The 11113-nt window shown below is 40.4% G+C and overlaps 1 protein-coding gene and 1 long non-coding RNA gene across 2 annotated transcripts in view; one reads left to right on the plus strand and one right to left on the minus strand.

Annotated features, from left to right (window-relative positions):
* The window catches only part of LOC108447473, a 399010-nt gene that overhangs the window by 206107 nt on the left and 181790 nt on the right, over positions 1-11113 (plus strand). The window lies entirely within an intron of this gene.
* Positions 6325-11113, minus strand: part of SLITRK2 (SLIT and NTRK like family member 2) — a 5678-nt gene continuing 889 nt past the window's right edge. Inside the window, exon 2 of the mRNA XM_008636160.2 lies at positions 6325-10968. Coding sequence (XP_008634382.1) covers positions 8355-10925 — 2571 coding nt within the window. The 5' untranslated portion in view covers positions 10926-10968 and the 3' untranslated portion in view covers positions 6325-8354. The remainder of the gene's footprint in view (positions 10969-11113) is intronic.

Genomic DNA, 11113 nt, shown 5'->3' on the forward strand with positions numbered 1-11113 from the left:
TCATGCAGAAAAAGGTGAACAAAAAATGACTGGTATGCTAAGAACTATTTTTGAATTGGTTCTATAGCACAGAAACAGACAAGGTGATTCAACTCAGCCAGAGATGGAAAACAGAGGAGATGGGATACTGTGTATTTTCAACAGTTTAAAACCAAACTGTAGCTTTTTCCTCCCCATTTTATTCCATTTATCTCATCTCTTTTTACAAGGAGACAGTATCTTTTCCCTGTACAAGGTAATCTTCATGGTCTGTTTTCAACTGTAAAAACAGAAAACAAAACTAAATCTGACACGTAGACACCACATTCTTAGATCAGAAAAACACATGCCAGGGAAAAGAAGCTGTACCCTGTCACTGCATTTGGATGAAGCTATAAAGGCTTTGAAAAACAATTATACTTAACGTTTCTCATCAGTAAATCTCACCAGACTAAGGCAGAAAGTATTATCCTCCTTATTAAATGATGCAGAAATTAAAGCATGGGGATACGGGTATGCCTTGTGCAAGGTCACTGGCAGAACTAAAAAGAGAACATTATTTTTCAGTTCCCAGCAAATGAGCTTTTAACTAGGCCCACTGCTTCACCAGCTAAGCAAAACAAAACAAAACAAAAGGATAATATAAACAAAGTCCTTGATAGTTCAATTTTAGTGTTAACTATGAAATATCCATTAGCACTGTACTGCTAGGAATTATCCCCATGCATTATTTGGAGAACAAAAAGAAGCCATGGCAAACTTAAGCCACCATCAAATGAATTTGTAAACATTGCATTATGGAAAAGAAGGCCACATCAATAAATAAGAATTATCTACTCAGTTCTGGTAAGTAGCTTATGAGTTGGATATGATGGTAAATATGATTACAGTAAATGCAGGCTACAAACTATACCCCTAATTAAGGTGTGAATTGCAGAATGAAGCATTTTCCCCACTACCATTATCTTTTCACATGAGCCATGCTTATATCTGAATTACACTAAATCTGCTCTAACTTTAGGGCTGGGATTTGTCAGCTCTCCAAGGGTGCTTGCCCAGTTCCCTCAGTCTTTAGGAAAGCAGCCTGTGTACCATTTCCTTTTAGATGTTCCACAGAAAAACAGGCATTTTTGTAAGCTCTTTGAGTCATAATTCCTTAGTTTTCTGGTAGTCTCCTTTTAACATCTTGACAGTTAAGACAACTATAATCTACCTTTTTGTCCCCTTTTCCCCTACCTCCACTATCTTGCACAAAACCACAAAAAAACCCCCACCCCTACACAACACTGTTGTTAGAATTCCTTTTGATTCCCTAGTAATCATAATAAATCCCTCTGAAACCTTCAGAAAAAAAACCCCAGAAAATTTGAAAGGCTTTTCCCAATCTCTTAACTCCCTCTGTTTTTTCTATTACAAGTAAGCTGAATATTATAAGGTTTTACACAGATACTTATTAGTGAGTATGTGTTTCAAGTTGGAATACATCTGAATAAAATCAGCAGCTTAGCAGAGCACAGCAGATGTGATGGGAGCAGTAAAGCTTTGGTAAAGCTTTGCTCACTTGAGTGGATCACTGAGTTTCTGAAACTTCTGACTTGTTCAAGTCTCAGTTGCCTGATACTTGAGGAACTTGGCTATTTGTGAAATAAGATAAAGAAAAAACAAAGATTTAGCTGAGCATATCCCATTTGCCCTCCATAGCAAGAATACAGTCAGGAACAATCAAGAATTAAAATTTAGAAGAGATAGAATAAAGCTAAAATTCCAAACAAAACCTCACCCTCCCAGGAGCAAGAGCTGTGATAGCCAAAATGTCACATCAATCAAATATTACTGAGAATCTGATACTTAAGTATAAATTTGGAGTATGCTGACTTCAGATTTATGGGAATGAGTGCTGAGTCTGGAAAAGTCCCAAATGGCATTTTAAGTGATGGTAAGAGGACATAAGCATTTTCCTCTCCCCTCTATCACTCCCAGCTGGGGAGTTCAATAGGACTGCTCTTACTTGGTGAGATTCCTGTCACTCGTGCCAATCCCAGTGCATCCCACAGGAGCCACTCAGGTGTAAAACTAACAAAGGTACCCTGCACCTACACCTGAATTGCTCAGATTCGACTGTACCCTGGAATCTTTAAAAGTGTCTCTGACAGCTTTGCTTCCACATCATGTTGTACGTTCTTTTGTGATTAGAAGAAAATTTATGAAGTCATTATATATTCGCAGTTTTCAAAAAACTTTGTGTTCTTTCCAGCTGTCTGGCTAAGATGCTGGCATGTATCAAATCTGTAGGAAATCCCTAGGGAGAAGAACAAAACTTCATAGCATGGGAAAAAAAAAGCCTTAACTTCAACTCCTTTGCCTCTCAGATGAGAGGCTTTCAGAACTAAAATCAAGATGTTTTAAAATAGATTCTGTCACATTATCAGTGATCTCAAGTTTTTTTTCCCCAAGCTTTTGTATGGAAATATGTCTTATCTCAAGAGGAGATAACTGCAACAGGTCTATATACATACAGCTGTGCTTTTTCCAGTGCAGAGAGCATTTTTAAAAAGGCTGCTCTGCCTCCTACTCAGAAGATAACTGGTGTCCAACAGTCCTGGCTCTGGAGAGCAATGCACATGCAGGGCAAGAAGAGAAGACACAAGGAACCTGTGTTTTCAAGACACAAATCTACACTTGTTCTGTCACCACAAAGAGTGCTGATGTCGTTATATTGCAGTAACTTTGTAATGCTGATGTCATTTGTTATATTGCAAATATGTATTTGCATTACCTTGACTTCCTTCTTAAGATCAATCACAATGTTTTGTGTTTCTCTTGTTTTGTAAATAGCTACATGCACTGATCAGAAGAGTTTGCTGAGAAGTTAGTTTGTACAAAGGACCTTAGAAAAGTCTATTGCATTAAATGCACCAGTGGTTAATTCATTGCATTTTAAAGAATAGGAATAAGAACCATTCAGAAATACTGCAAATAGCTCTGCTCCTCCAAACTTCACCTTGTTTACTTTCCCAAACTGAGTGCATAACCAGTGGTAATGTAGGTGTGTGCACACAGGGTGACAACCAGAGATGAGGACAAATCCTGAACATGACAGTCTGTCCTTAAGGATAATGGCCTCTAATTTCATCCCTCCAAAGGGTTAACAGCATGTCACAAAATCTGCTGCTGTATTCACAGGGGTGTCCTCTGTGTTTATGATCTCAGGAAGAAAGCCACTTTTATGATGTCCTGTTTTTCAAACTTCTCTCATACTCTTGAGCCTATTTGGTCTTGAGAATGACTGCATCTCCGACTGCCACTCCAACATTTCTTTCATTCAAAACGATCTATTCATCTGTATTCATAAACATGTCAATCTACTGGTTCAAAAAAATCCAACCAACCCTTCAAGAACAAAAAAACAACAACAAAATCCTTCTCCTTAATCCACTTCCCTCATTAGCTAGGATTAAAAACCTTAGTCAAAATGATTGGCCTTGTGCCCAGAAAAGCTATGAGATCAATAATCCAAACAGACTTAATGATCCTCTTAGAGAAGAATAACTTTTGTACTTCTCCTATGGAACTCTTTGAAAACGTGATGGGAAATACACAAGAAGTGTCACATCATCTGCATAAGTTAATTTATCTGTTATTTTGAAGTTGCACAGTTGAAGGAGGTCTTTGGGAAATAGGATTTTTTTTTCTTCTTCTCTGTTAAATGACATTTATTGTCTGCAAAAACAGTAATATGAAAAATCACAAACTGTATCAGTGATTAGCCTGTAAGAACCTAAGAAGTCTCATTAACATTTCCAGTATCTCATTTCACTCATGAGCAGTTTAAAATTGTCGTATTCCTATACGAGCTCAGTGTTCTGTAAGACTTTTACTTAGGCAATTTAACTTGTTGGTATCCTTATTTTGACACTACTAATTACAGCTTCAAACTTTTTAAAAGTGCAACTTTTATTTTACAAACTCAAGTGTTGGTGGGAAGAGAAAGAAAACCAAACTAAACCCTCCTGTATAGTTGTCTATCAGCACAAGGTGGTGTTATAATAAGTCAGTGCATTTGACCAATGCAGGGTTTAAACTCCACAGGAAATGCCTCTCTCATGGAGAGAAGGAAAACATCTTGGAGTAGAGACTGGCAGATACTCAGCAGAGCATGGATGTTGCATGTGAGGGTGCTAGAAAACGGTCAGGCTGTGCTGACTGCAGCTATGTGGGAATTAGCTTTTATCAGTACTCCTTCTCTATCCTCTCTGCACTTCCTGGAAGAAAGCAGACTATCTGTAGCCCAATCCATGCCTTGTGTTATGAGGAGGAATAAATCACCTTTGAATGGCCTGTTAGAGATGCTACACAACCAGTCTGAGTTTAAAATTATAGCAGCTAATTTTGGCAAGATTAACTCATGCTGAAGACAACTCATCAAAATTACAGCTGAGTGGTGTGATGCCAGTGGTTTCAGTAAGCTCATCCATTTGCTCTTGCTCAGAAATGCTGCTTGCATAAACAGCTTATGCCACCTGCCCCAGGTTGGCACATGGGGCATCCTGCATGGAAGCTGAAATGCTCTGTGATTTTAGCCTTCTTTTCTCTGCACAATAAGTGGAAGAGGGAGCAGCTATGTAGACCTTCCTCCAGCAGAGGCCCCAGGAAAACCACTGGGATCAGGTGTCTCATTTCACACAGGGCTACTCAGCAGCATCAGGGCAGGAGGTAAGGACTGAGCTCCCGGTGGAGCAGGAACATCAGCTCCCTTCAAAGCTGAAATAGGTCCTCCAGAGCTTGCTAGGGAAGGAAAGGAGAGCCTATAGGGACAGATGCAAGCAGAAAGATTTGGGCATTACATGGTGAAGGCTTTGGAAGCAGATAATAGAGGTCAGGTAGGGGCTGAGCAAATGCTGGAGCCCAAAAGGGTAAAATCTGATGGAAGAGAGAGACTGCAGAGAGGAGAACCACCCCTGGGCATATGGAGTGGCTTTGCAGCAGGCTTGAGAACACAAAGAACACTTTTTCCAAAAAGTGACATTTTTTTCTTTGGGGAGAAAAAGGGAAGTATGTTGATAAACTTTATCTAATGCTTACCCAGAAAGGTATCTTAAAAAACAAAAAAATGTATTCATGCTTTGGAAGCGTAGAGCTCCTCATTTTCACTAGAAATAACTGCATAGTTTCAACAGTGCTTCAGTCTGCACTGTAAAGGTCATTAAGTCCACTTTCACAAAAGAAAACTTATGAAGAAAGAAAACTATTTTTCCCCTGTTATCCTGAGGGGAAAAAAAACCCAACTTTGCTAACCTGGCTACATAATTTTCACAGTTCAACTTTTCAAACTGTGAAAGAAATTTTTTTCAGACTCATTATCAAGCCACTACTCAGGCAAGCAGCTCTCCCCTAATAAGCAGCAACTTCCAGGGCAGCTTCTTCAGCCAGCTGAAGAAATGTGGAGACCTTCTATACAGCAGCTGCCGACACACTTTCCCTGTTAAACAAATCTCTTTAAGTGTAACTGAAAAAAATCTTCTCTTTCACCTAGACACTCTATGAAAAGAATTGCTTAATAGATGTCAGCTGAAGGGTATAAAAACAAACCTAAAAGATCTACAGCAATAATAATTTTTAAGCTGGTACTGGTGATGCAAAATAAAATCTCATCATTAAATAAATTCCACTAGGAAAGCTAAGGAAATGTAAAGCAACAGCAACCTCTGTAAAGTATGGCTGTGCTACCAAAGCAAACATCAAAGTACTGAGACTGAAGCAGTAAAACCAAACAATATAAAGTTACTGAAAGAATCAATTCCCTATCTCTGTTGTTTGCAAACACTAGAACACTGAAAACACTTCTGTTGGAAAAATTAGCTTTTTTTCTGAGGAAAAAAACCTTTGTAACTGGTTCTGGTTCACTGGAGAATAATAAATCCTAATACCCTAGTTGCTGCCAGATATAACATGGTACTTGTTCTGCAGGCAATACTAAAATCATAGCTGGAAAGAGTTAATAACTTTACTTTAAAATAATACTTATACTTTTCTCGGTGTTTCAGTAATAAATGCTTTTAATTACCCAGGGGAAGGAGATGTAATAAGACAACCAGTACTGGAAGCTTTCAAGCAAGTACCTTGCTCAAAGATGGATGCTATTCCAGTCAGATGTTCCAAGTTCAACTAAAGTGATACCATTTCACCTCCTTCTTGACGTGAGACCATTTTGAAGACTGATTCTTCCGTAGTTCATTGTAGCACTTCAGTTTTAAACCTGATCTAATGAACAGCCATAGATGCTATGGGCTCCAAACACAAAGAATTGACATGTTAGCATATTAATGCACTCAGATGTCACATAAATCATTAGAAGACGTTTTACTGAGTGACTCAGATATCTGGCAATACACATGCAAAGCCTCTTTAGCTCTTAAATAAAAAGCAACTTCCTCTTGGCAAAGTCCTGATTAGAACAACATTGATTGTAGTTATTTATAGCTTAAATGCTATTGCTGAAAATTTCTCTAAGTTGTAGATACTGTGTTATTAACTATAGCAAAGCTCTAAAAATCAGTCAGCAGAGGCCACTTCAATCTCTGCATGATAATAAAGGATTATTATGTGCAGTAACCTATTTATGAAAAGGAAACAGTGTGCTTCTTTCAGACCCCATCAATTGCTTTAATAAGGAATTGAAAAGCCTGGCCTACTTTATATGCAGATCACCATCCCAGTTGCATAAGGATTTAGAATAGACAAAACAAAACTGTTTTTGTTGTAAATAAGGGCTGTTTGTTTAAATTGCACAATAATGTTTGCATCTAAAAATTATTTAGAAGCTAATAAGGCTTAATAAAGTTTGACTGTATACTTGTTAATAAAAATGGTTTCAATATTCTCCATGAAGGAAAAGTAAATTGAAGGTGATAACATAAAGCTTGAAGCAAAACAGGCCCGAGTTAATGGGAAAGGAGAAGACTCACTGCATTTGTTCACTGATGGGCTTAAGAAAACCAGTGTTGAGAATGGAATTCAACTTAACTCAAAATATTTTCTAAAATTTAAGACAGTGAACTTAATGGTAGTTTTCTGTAATAGATTAGAATTATTGCAGTATTACTTCTGCTTTAGAGACAGAAAGCACAGACATAGACATAATTCAGACTACCAAAAGTTAGTGTGATGCACATACTGATTTCAGCTACCTTGGTTTGGAGGACTCCACAGTCCTGGGTTCAAATTTTACCTTAGGCATTGGTTCATTTGCCTGTATGTTAATAAATTTAATGAGGTGTGGGATGACCCCTGCTGGTGTCCCTGCTTATGAAAAAAAATGTATCTGGCAGGAAGAGGACATGTTAATTTCAGTCCAAAAAGTTACAAATATAAACTCTGTCACAAAATGTATAAAAATACCTAATCCAATGCATAAAATATTATGAGTAATGTTCTGTTAAGTATGAAAATAATCTTAAGCCATTGAACATTACTGTGTTAGAGCTGCAACGCAATGTATTAAGAAGGACATTAATTGTTCAGTTCACTATGACATTGTGTTAAACATCTTTTATTAATGAGCTGTTATTCCCGGCTGAGGCATTTGATAACCTCTAGTCCATTGCTAAATCCTCTCAGTTGATTTCAGTGAATCACTCTAAACAAACCTAGAGGGAAAAAATACCCCAATAATTTACATTTGAGTCTGTAAGGTCCTAGCACTAGAGTCATTTAAAGAAGGGCAGCTTTCCTATAAATCAAACCTTCTGATTTAATGCAGCTGACATATAGATCTATTTTACAATTTTTTTTTAATTTCAAAAATACAACACATTAAAATAGGTTCAATTTATCAAAGCTAAGAGCAACAATTAAGTAATAATGTACTTAAAGTGCAAAGGCACTTTAACACAAAAAAGTGACGCCCAGTGGCTATAGTTGGTAATTGAAATAGCAGTACTGTATATTATTATTTACAAAAGAAAGTCATAGTCCAGGAAAAAAGATCTTTGGAGATCTTCTACATAATACATTAAGTTTCCACTTTGAAATGAAAAGAAAAAAAACAACAGAAAAGCCAAAGACCCCCTTCCTCATTTCCTTCGAAATCGAAAAAGAATTATGCAAGATCTATTACAGAAAGATACATTTGCAATGTCAGTTCCTAGAGAAGGGTCAAAAGGAGAGAGATATAGAAATAACTTAAAGGGAACTTTGCAAAAGCAACACCACATCCCTGCTATGCTGCAAGGGTTCCTTTTCTCTCTCACTCCCTCTCTGATTTAAAAAGTGGAAATGTTGGGAATGCGACAGATGACATCAGTACTGAGTTCAGACTCAAAGAAATGTGATGCTGAGCTCATTTAAAAAATTTCCTTTGTCTCCCACCTCCCCCCTCACAGCTGACTGATTGCAGTTTGTTTTTCCAGAACTTCGAGGTAGTCTGGTTCTGTTTGTAGCTTTCCTTGGAGTAAAGGATGCTCAGGTTTAGACTGTTCTGCAAAATATTTCCTGGGAGTTCCATATAAAACAGTTTTATTTATCCTGTCCTGATTTTGGCGTCTGGATTCATATGAAGGGGCAAACTGCCTTTTGGGTAAGGTACAAAAGTTATAATGAACTAATCCTCCAGTGGGGAGTTCCTTGACCCTTTCTGCAATATTTTGATACAGCAGCTCTGGTTCTCTTGGCGAGGACTGTTTTTCCAGTAATTCAGCTGCACTGATGGTAAATGCAAGACTAGTGGGATCTTCTTTTTTGTGGTCAAGACTGCTGTAGCTAAACTCATGGAGATTCCTGTAATAGGCAACTGGGTCCCCCTCCTTTTGCATGTAGATTGGGTTTTGGCACATCTGTCCAACAGGAGGGGGAATGTAGTTATAAACATGTCCTTCAGTTTTATCATGGGTCTCAGAGTTGTAAGACCCATACTGGAGCTGAAATGAACTTATATCTACGTTGTTGGCGCTGCTGGGCATGCTCTGCACCCCCTTCCGGCGCTTAAGGACGAAGACAAACAGACCTGCCCCAAAACAGACAGACAAAATAAACACAACCAGCAAGCCTAAAATTAGGACAGACAGTGGAACCTCAGTGTGTAATTCTGGGTAGGAGCTGGGTGTGACACCGAGATGGGGGGTATCTGTGTTCTGGTTCATGGAGAGGAGAGAAGAATCTGACAAGTTGGGGTTCTCTGGGCAGATGGCTTCTTTGCTGAGGAATTTCAGATGCTCTCCAGAGTGCTTGGCGGGAGACTCACATATTACTTCATTGATAACTACAGGGGGATTTGACTGCTGGTTGCTCTGGTCAGTGACTTTCTCTATCCAGTTCCTCAGTCCCAGGATGTCACATGTGCAGTCCCAAGGGTTCTCTTGGAGGTCTATCTGAATTAGAGCTGAGAGCTGGTCCAAGACTCCTCTCACAGGCAGGTGGGAGAAATGGTTGTTTCTAAGGTTGAGCCTGGTGAGGGAAGTGCCACCAAAGACACTGTCAGGCAGGGATCTGAGCAGGTTGTTATTGAGAAACAACAGATGAAGATTACTCAGAGCATCAAATGTGCGTGGCAGGATCTCCTTAATGACATTGTACTCTAGGTAGAGATATTGCAGGCTGTGCAGCCCTTCGAACATGGATCGGTACAGAACCTCAAGGTAGTTGCCATTAAGATAAAGTCTGCGTAAACTTGTGAGGTTTGTAAAGGCACCTTCTTGTATCACTGCAATTCTGTTATTTCCTAGATGTAGCAAATCCAGAGAGCTGTACTCTGTGAGATCGGTTCTATAAATGACTTGCAGATAGTTACTGGTAAGGTAAAGTTTCTTTGGACTGGTTGGCCTGGGGTGGAGATCGGAGATGTTACTTATCTTTTTCTCTTGGCAGTTAACATTTAGGCCATTGTCTGAGCTCTGGGATGTACAGATGCAGCCAGCTGGGCAGGTGATGGGCACAGGAGACTTTGTCTGGTAAACCATGATAGGTCCGAATATTTGTCTGTCTTTTGACACAGAAACACGGGGGGTGGGGCGGTTCCTAGTTTTGGGTGGCCGGCTGGCTTTTGGGGCCCTGGTGGGATTGATGGCAGAGTTGGCTGTGGGCGATAGCCTTGAGATGTGTGGGTCTGAGTGGACAGGGTGTTTTTCCCTCTGGTTTGAATCACTGGAGCTTTTCCTAGGGCAGAGATCTTGCCTGGTGAGCTGGGTCACATCTTTTCCATGAAGCCTGAAGGGGGTTTCACAGACTATCTCACCCACAAACACGGTGATGGTGTCTAGCCAGGCCTTGAGTGGCAGCAAGTCGCAGGTGCAGTTCCAAGGGTTTTCCTCCAGCTGGATTTCCATGATGCCTCCAATGTGCTCCAGCACACCAGCAAAAGGCATCATCTTCAAACGGTTCCCCCGCAGGTCCAGGTGAGTGAGGAGCACAAAGCGGAAGACATTGCTGGGCAGGGACAGCAGGAGGTTGTCATTGAGAATCAGCACCTTGAGCTTGTTCAGCTTGCTGAATGCCCCCGCTTCAATGGCACTGATGTAATTGTAATCAGCCTGCAGGTACTCCAGACTCTCCAAGCCCAGGAAGGTGTCTTCCTTCAGCACTTCCAGCTTGTTGTTGTTGAGGTGCAGCCTCTTGAGGGTGCGGAGGCCACTGAAGGCCCCTGTGCGGATCTCCTGCATGTCGTTGTTGCCCAGGTGCAGGGTCACGGCGTTGGAATAGTTGACAAACTCATTGGGGAACAGGCGGGTCAGTGCGTTCCCATTGAGAAACAGCTGGTAGATCTTGGACGGGGGCGGCAAGAGGAGGCTGACGGTTGTAAATCCCTTGTTTTCACAATTAATGTTCAGCACGTTCTCCTTCTCCTCACAAGGGCAGCGGCTCTTGCTGCAAATGTCTTTGGCAGGTTTGCGACTCTCTGTCCACGAGATCCCAGCCACTGTTAACAAACTGAGCAACCAAACACCCTTCAGCATCTTTATGCGCCGTCGATCCCCGCTTTGGTACCTACAGTCAAACCTTTTGAGACAGGTAAGGAGAGAAAGAAGAAATCCCCAGTGAAAACGGCCGGGAGCAGAGGCTGCACGGGGAGAGCGAAAGCAGGTCGGAAGGCTGCGGGGGAAGGGGAGCTGCAAGGCAGCATCTTCCAAACTCCTCTGGAATT

The sequence above is a fragment of the Corvus brachyrhynchos genome, unplaced genomic scaffold (assembly GCF_000691975.1).
Source record: "Corvus brachyrhynchos isolate BGI_N302 unplaced genomic scaffold, ASM69197v1 scaffold346, whole genome shotgun sequence".
Classification (NCBI taxonomy): Eukaryota; Metazoa; Chordata; class Aves; order Passeriformes; family Corvidae; genus Corvus; species Corvus brachyrhynchos.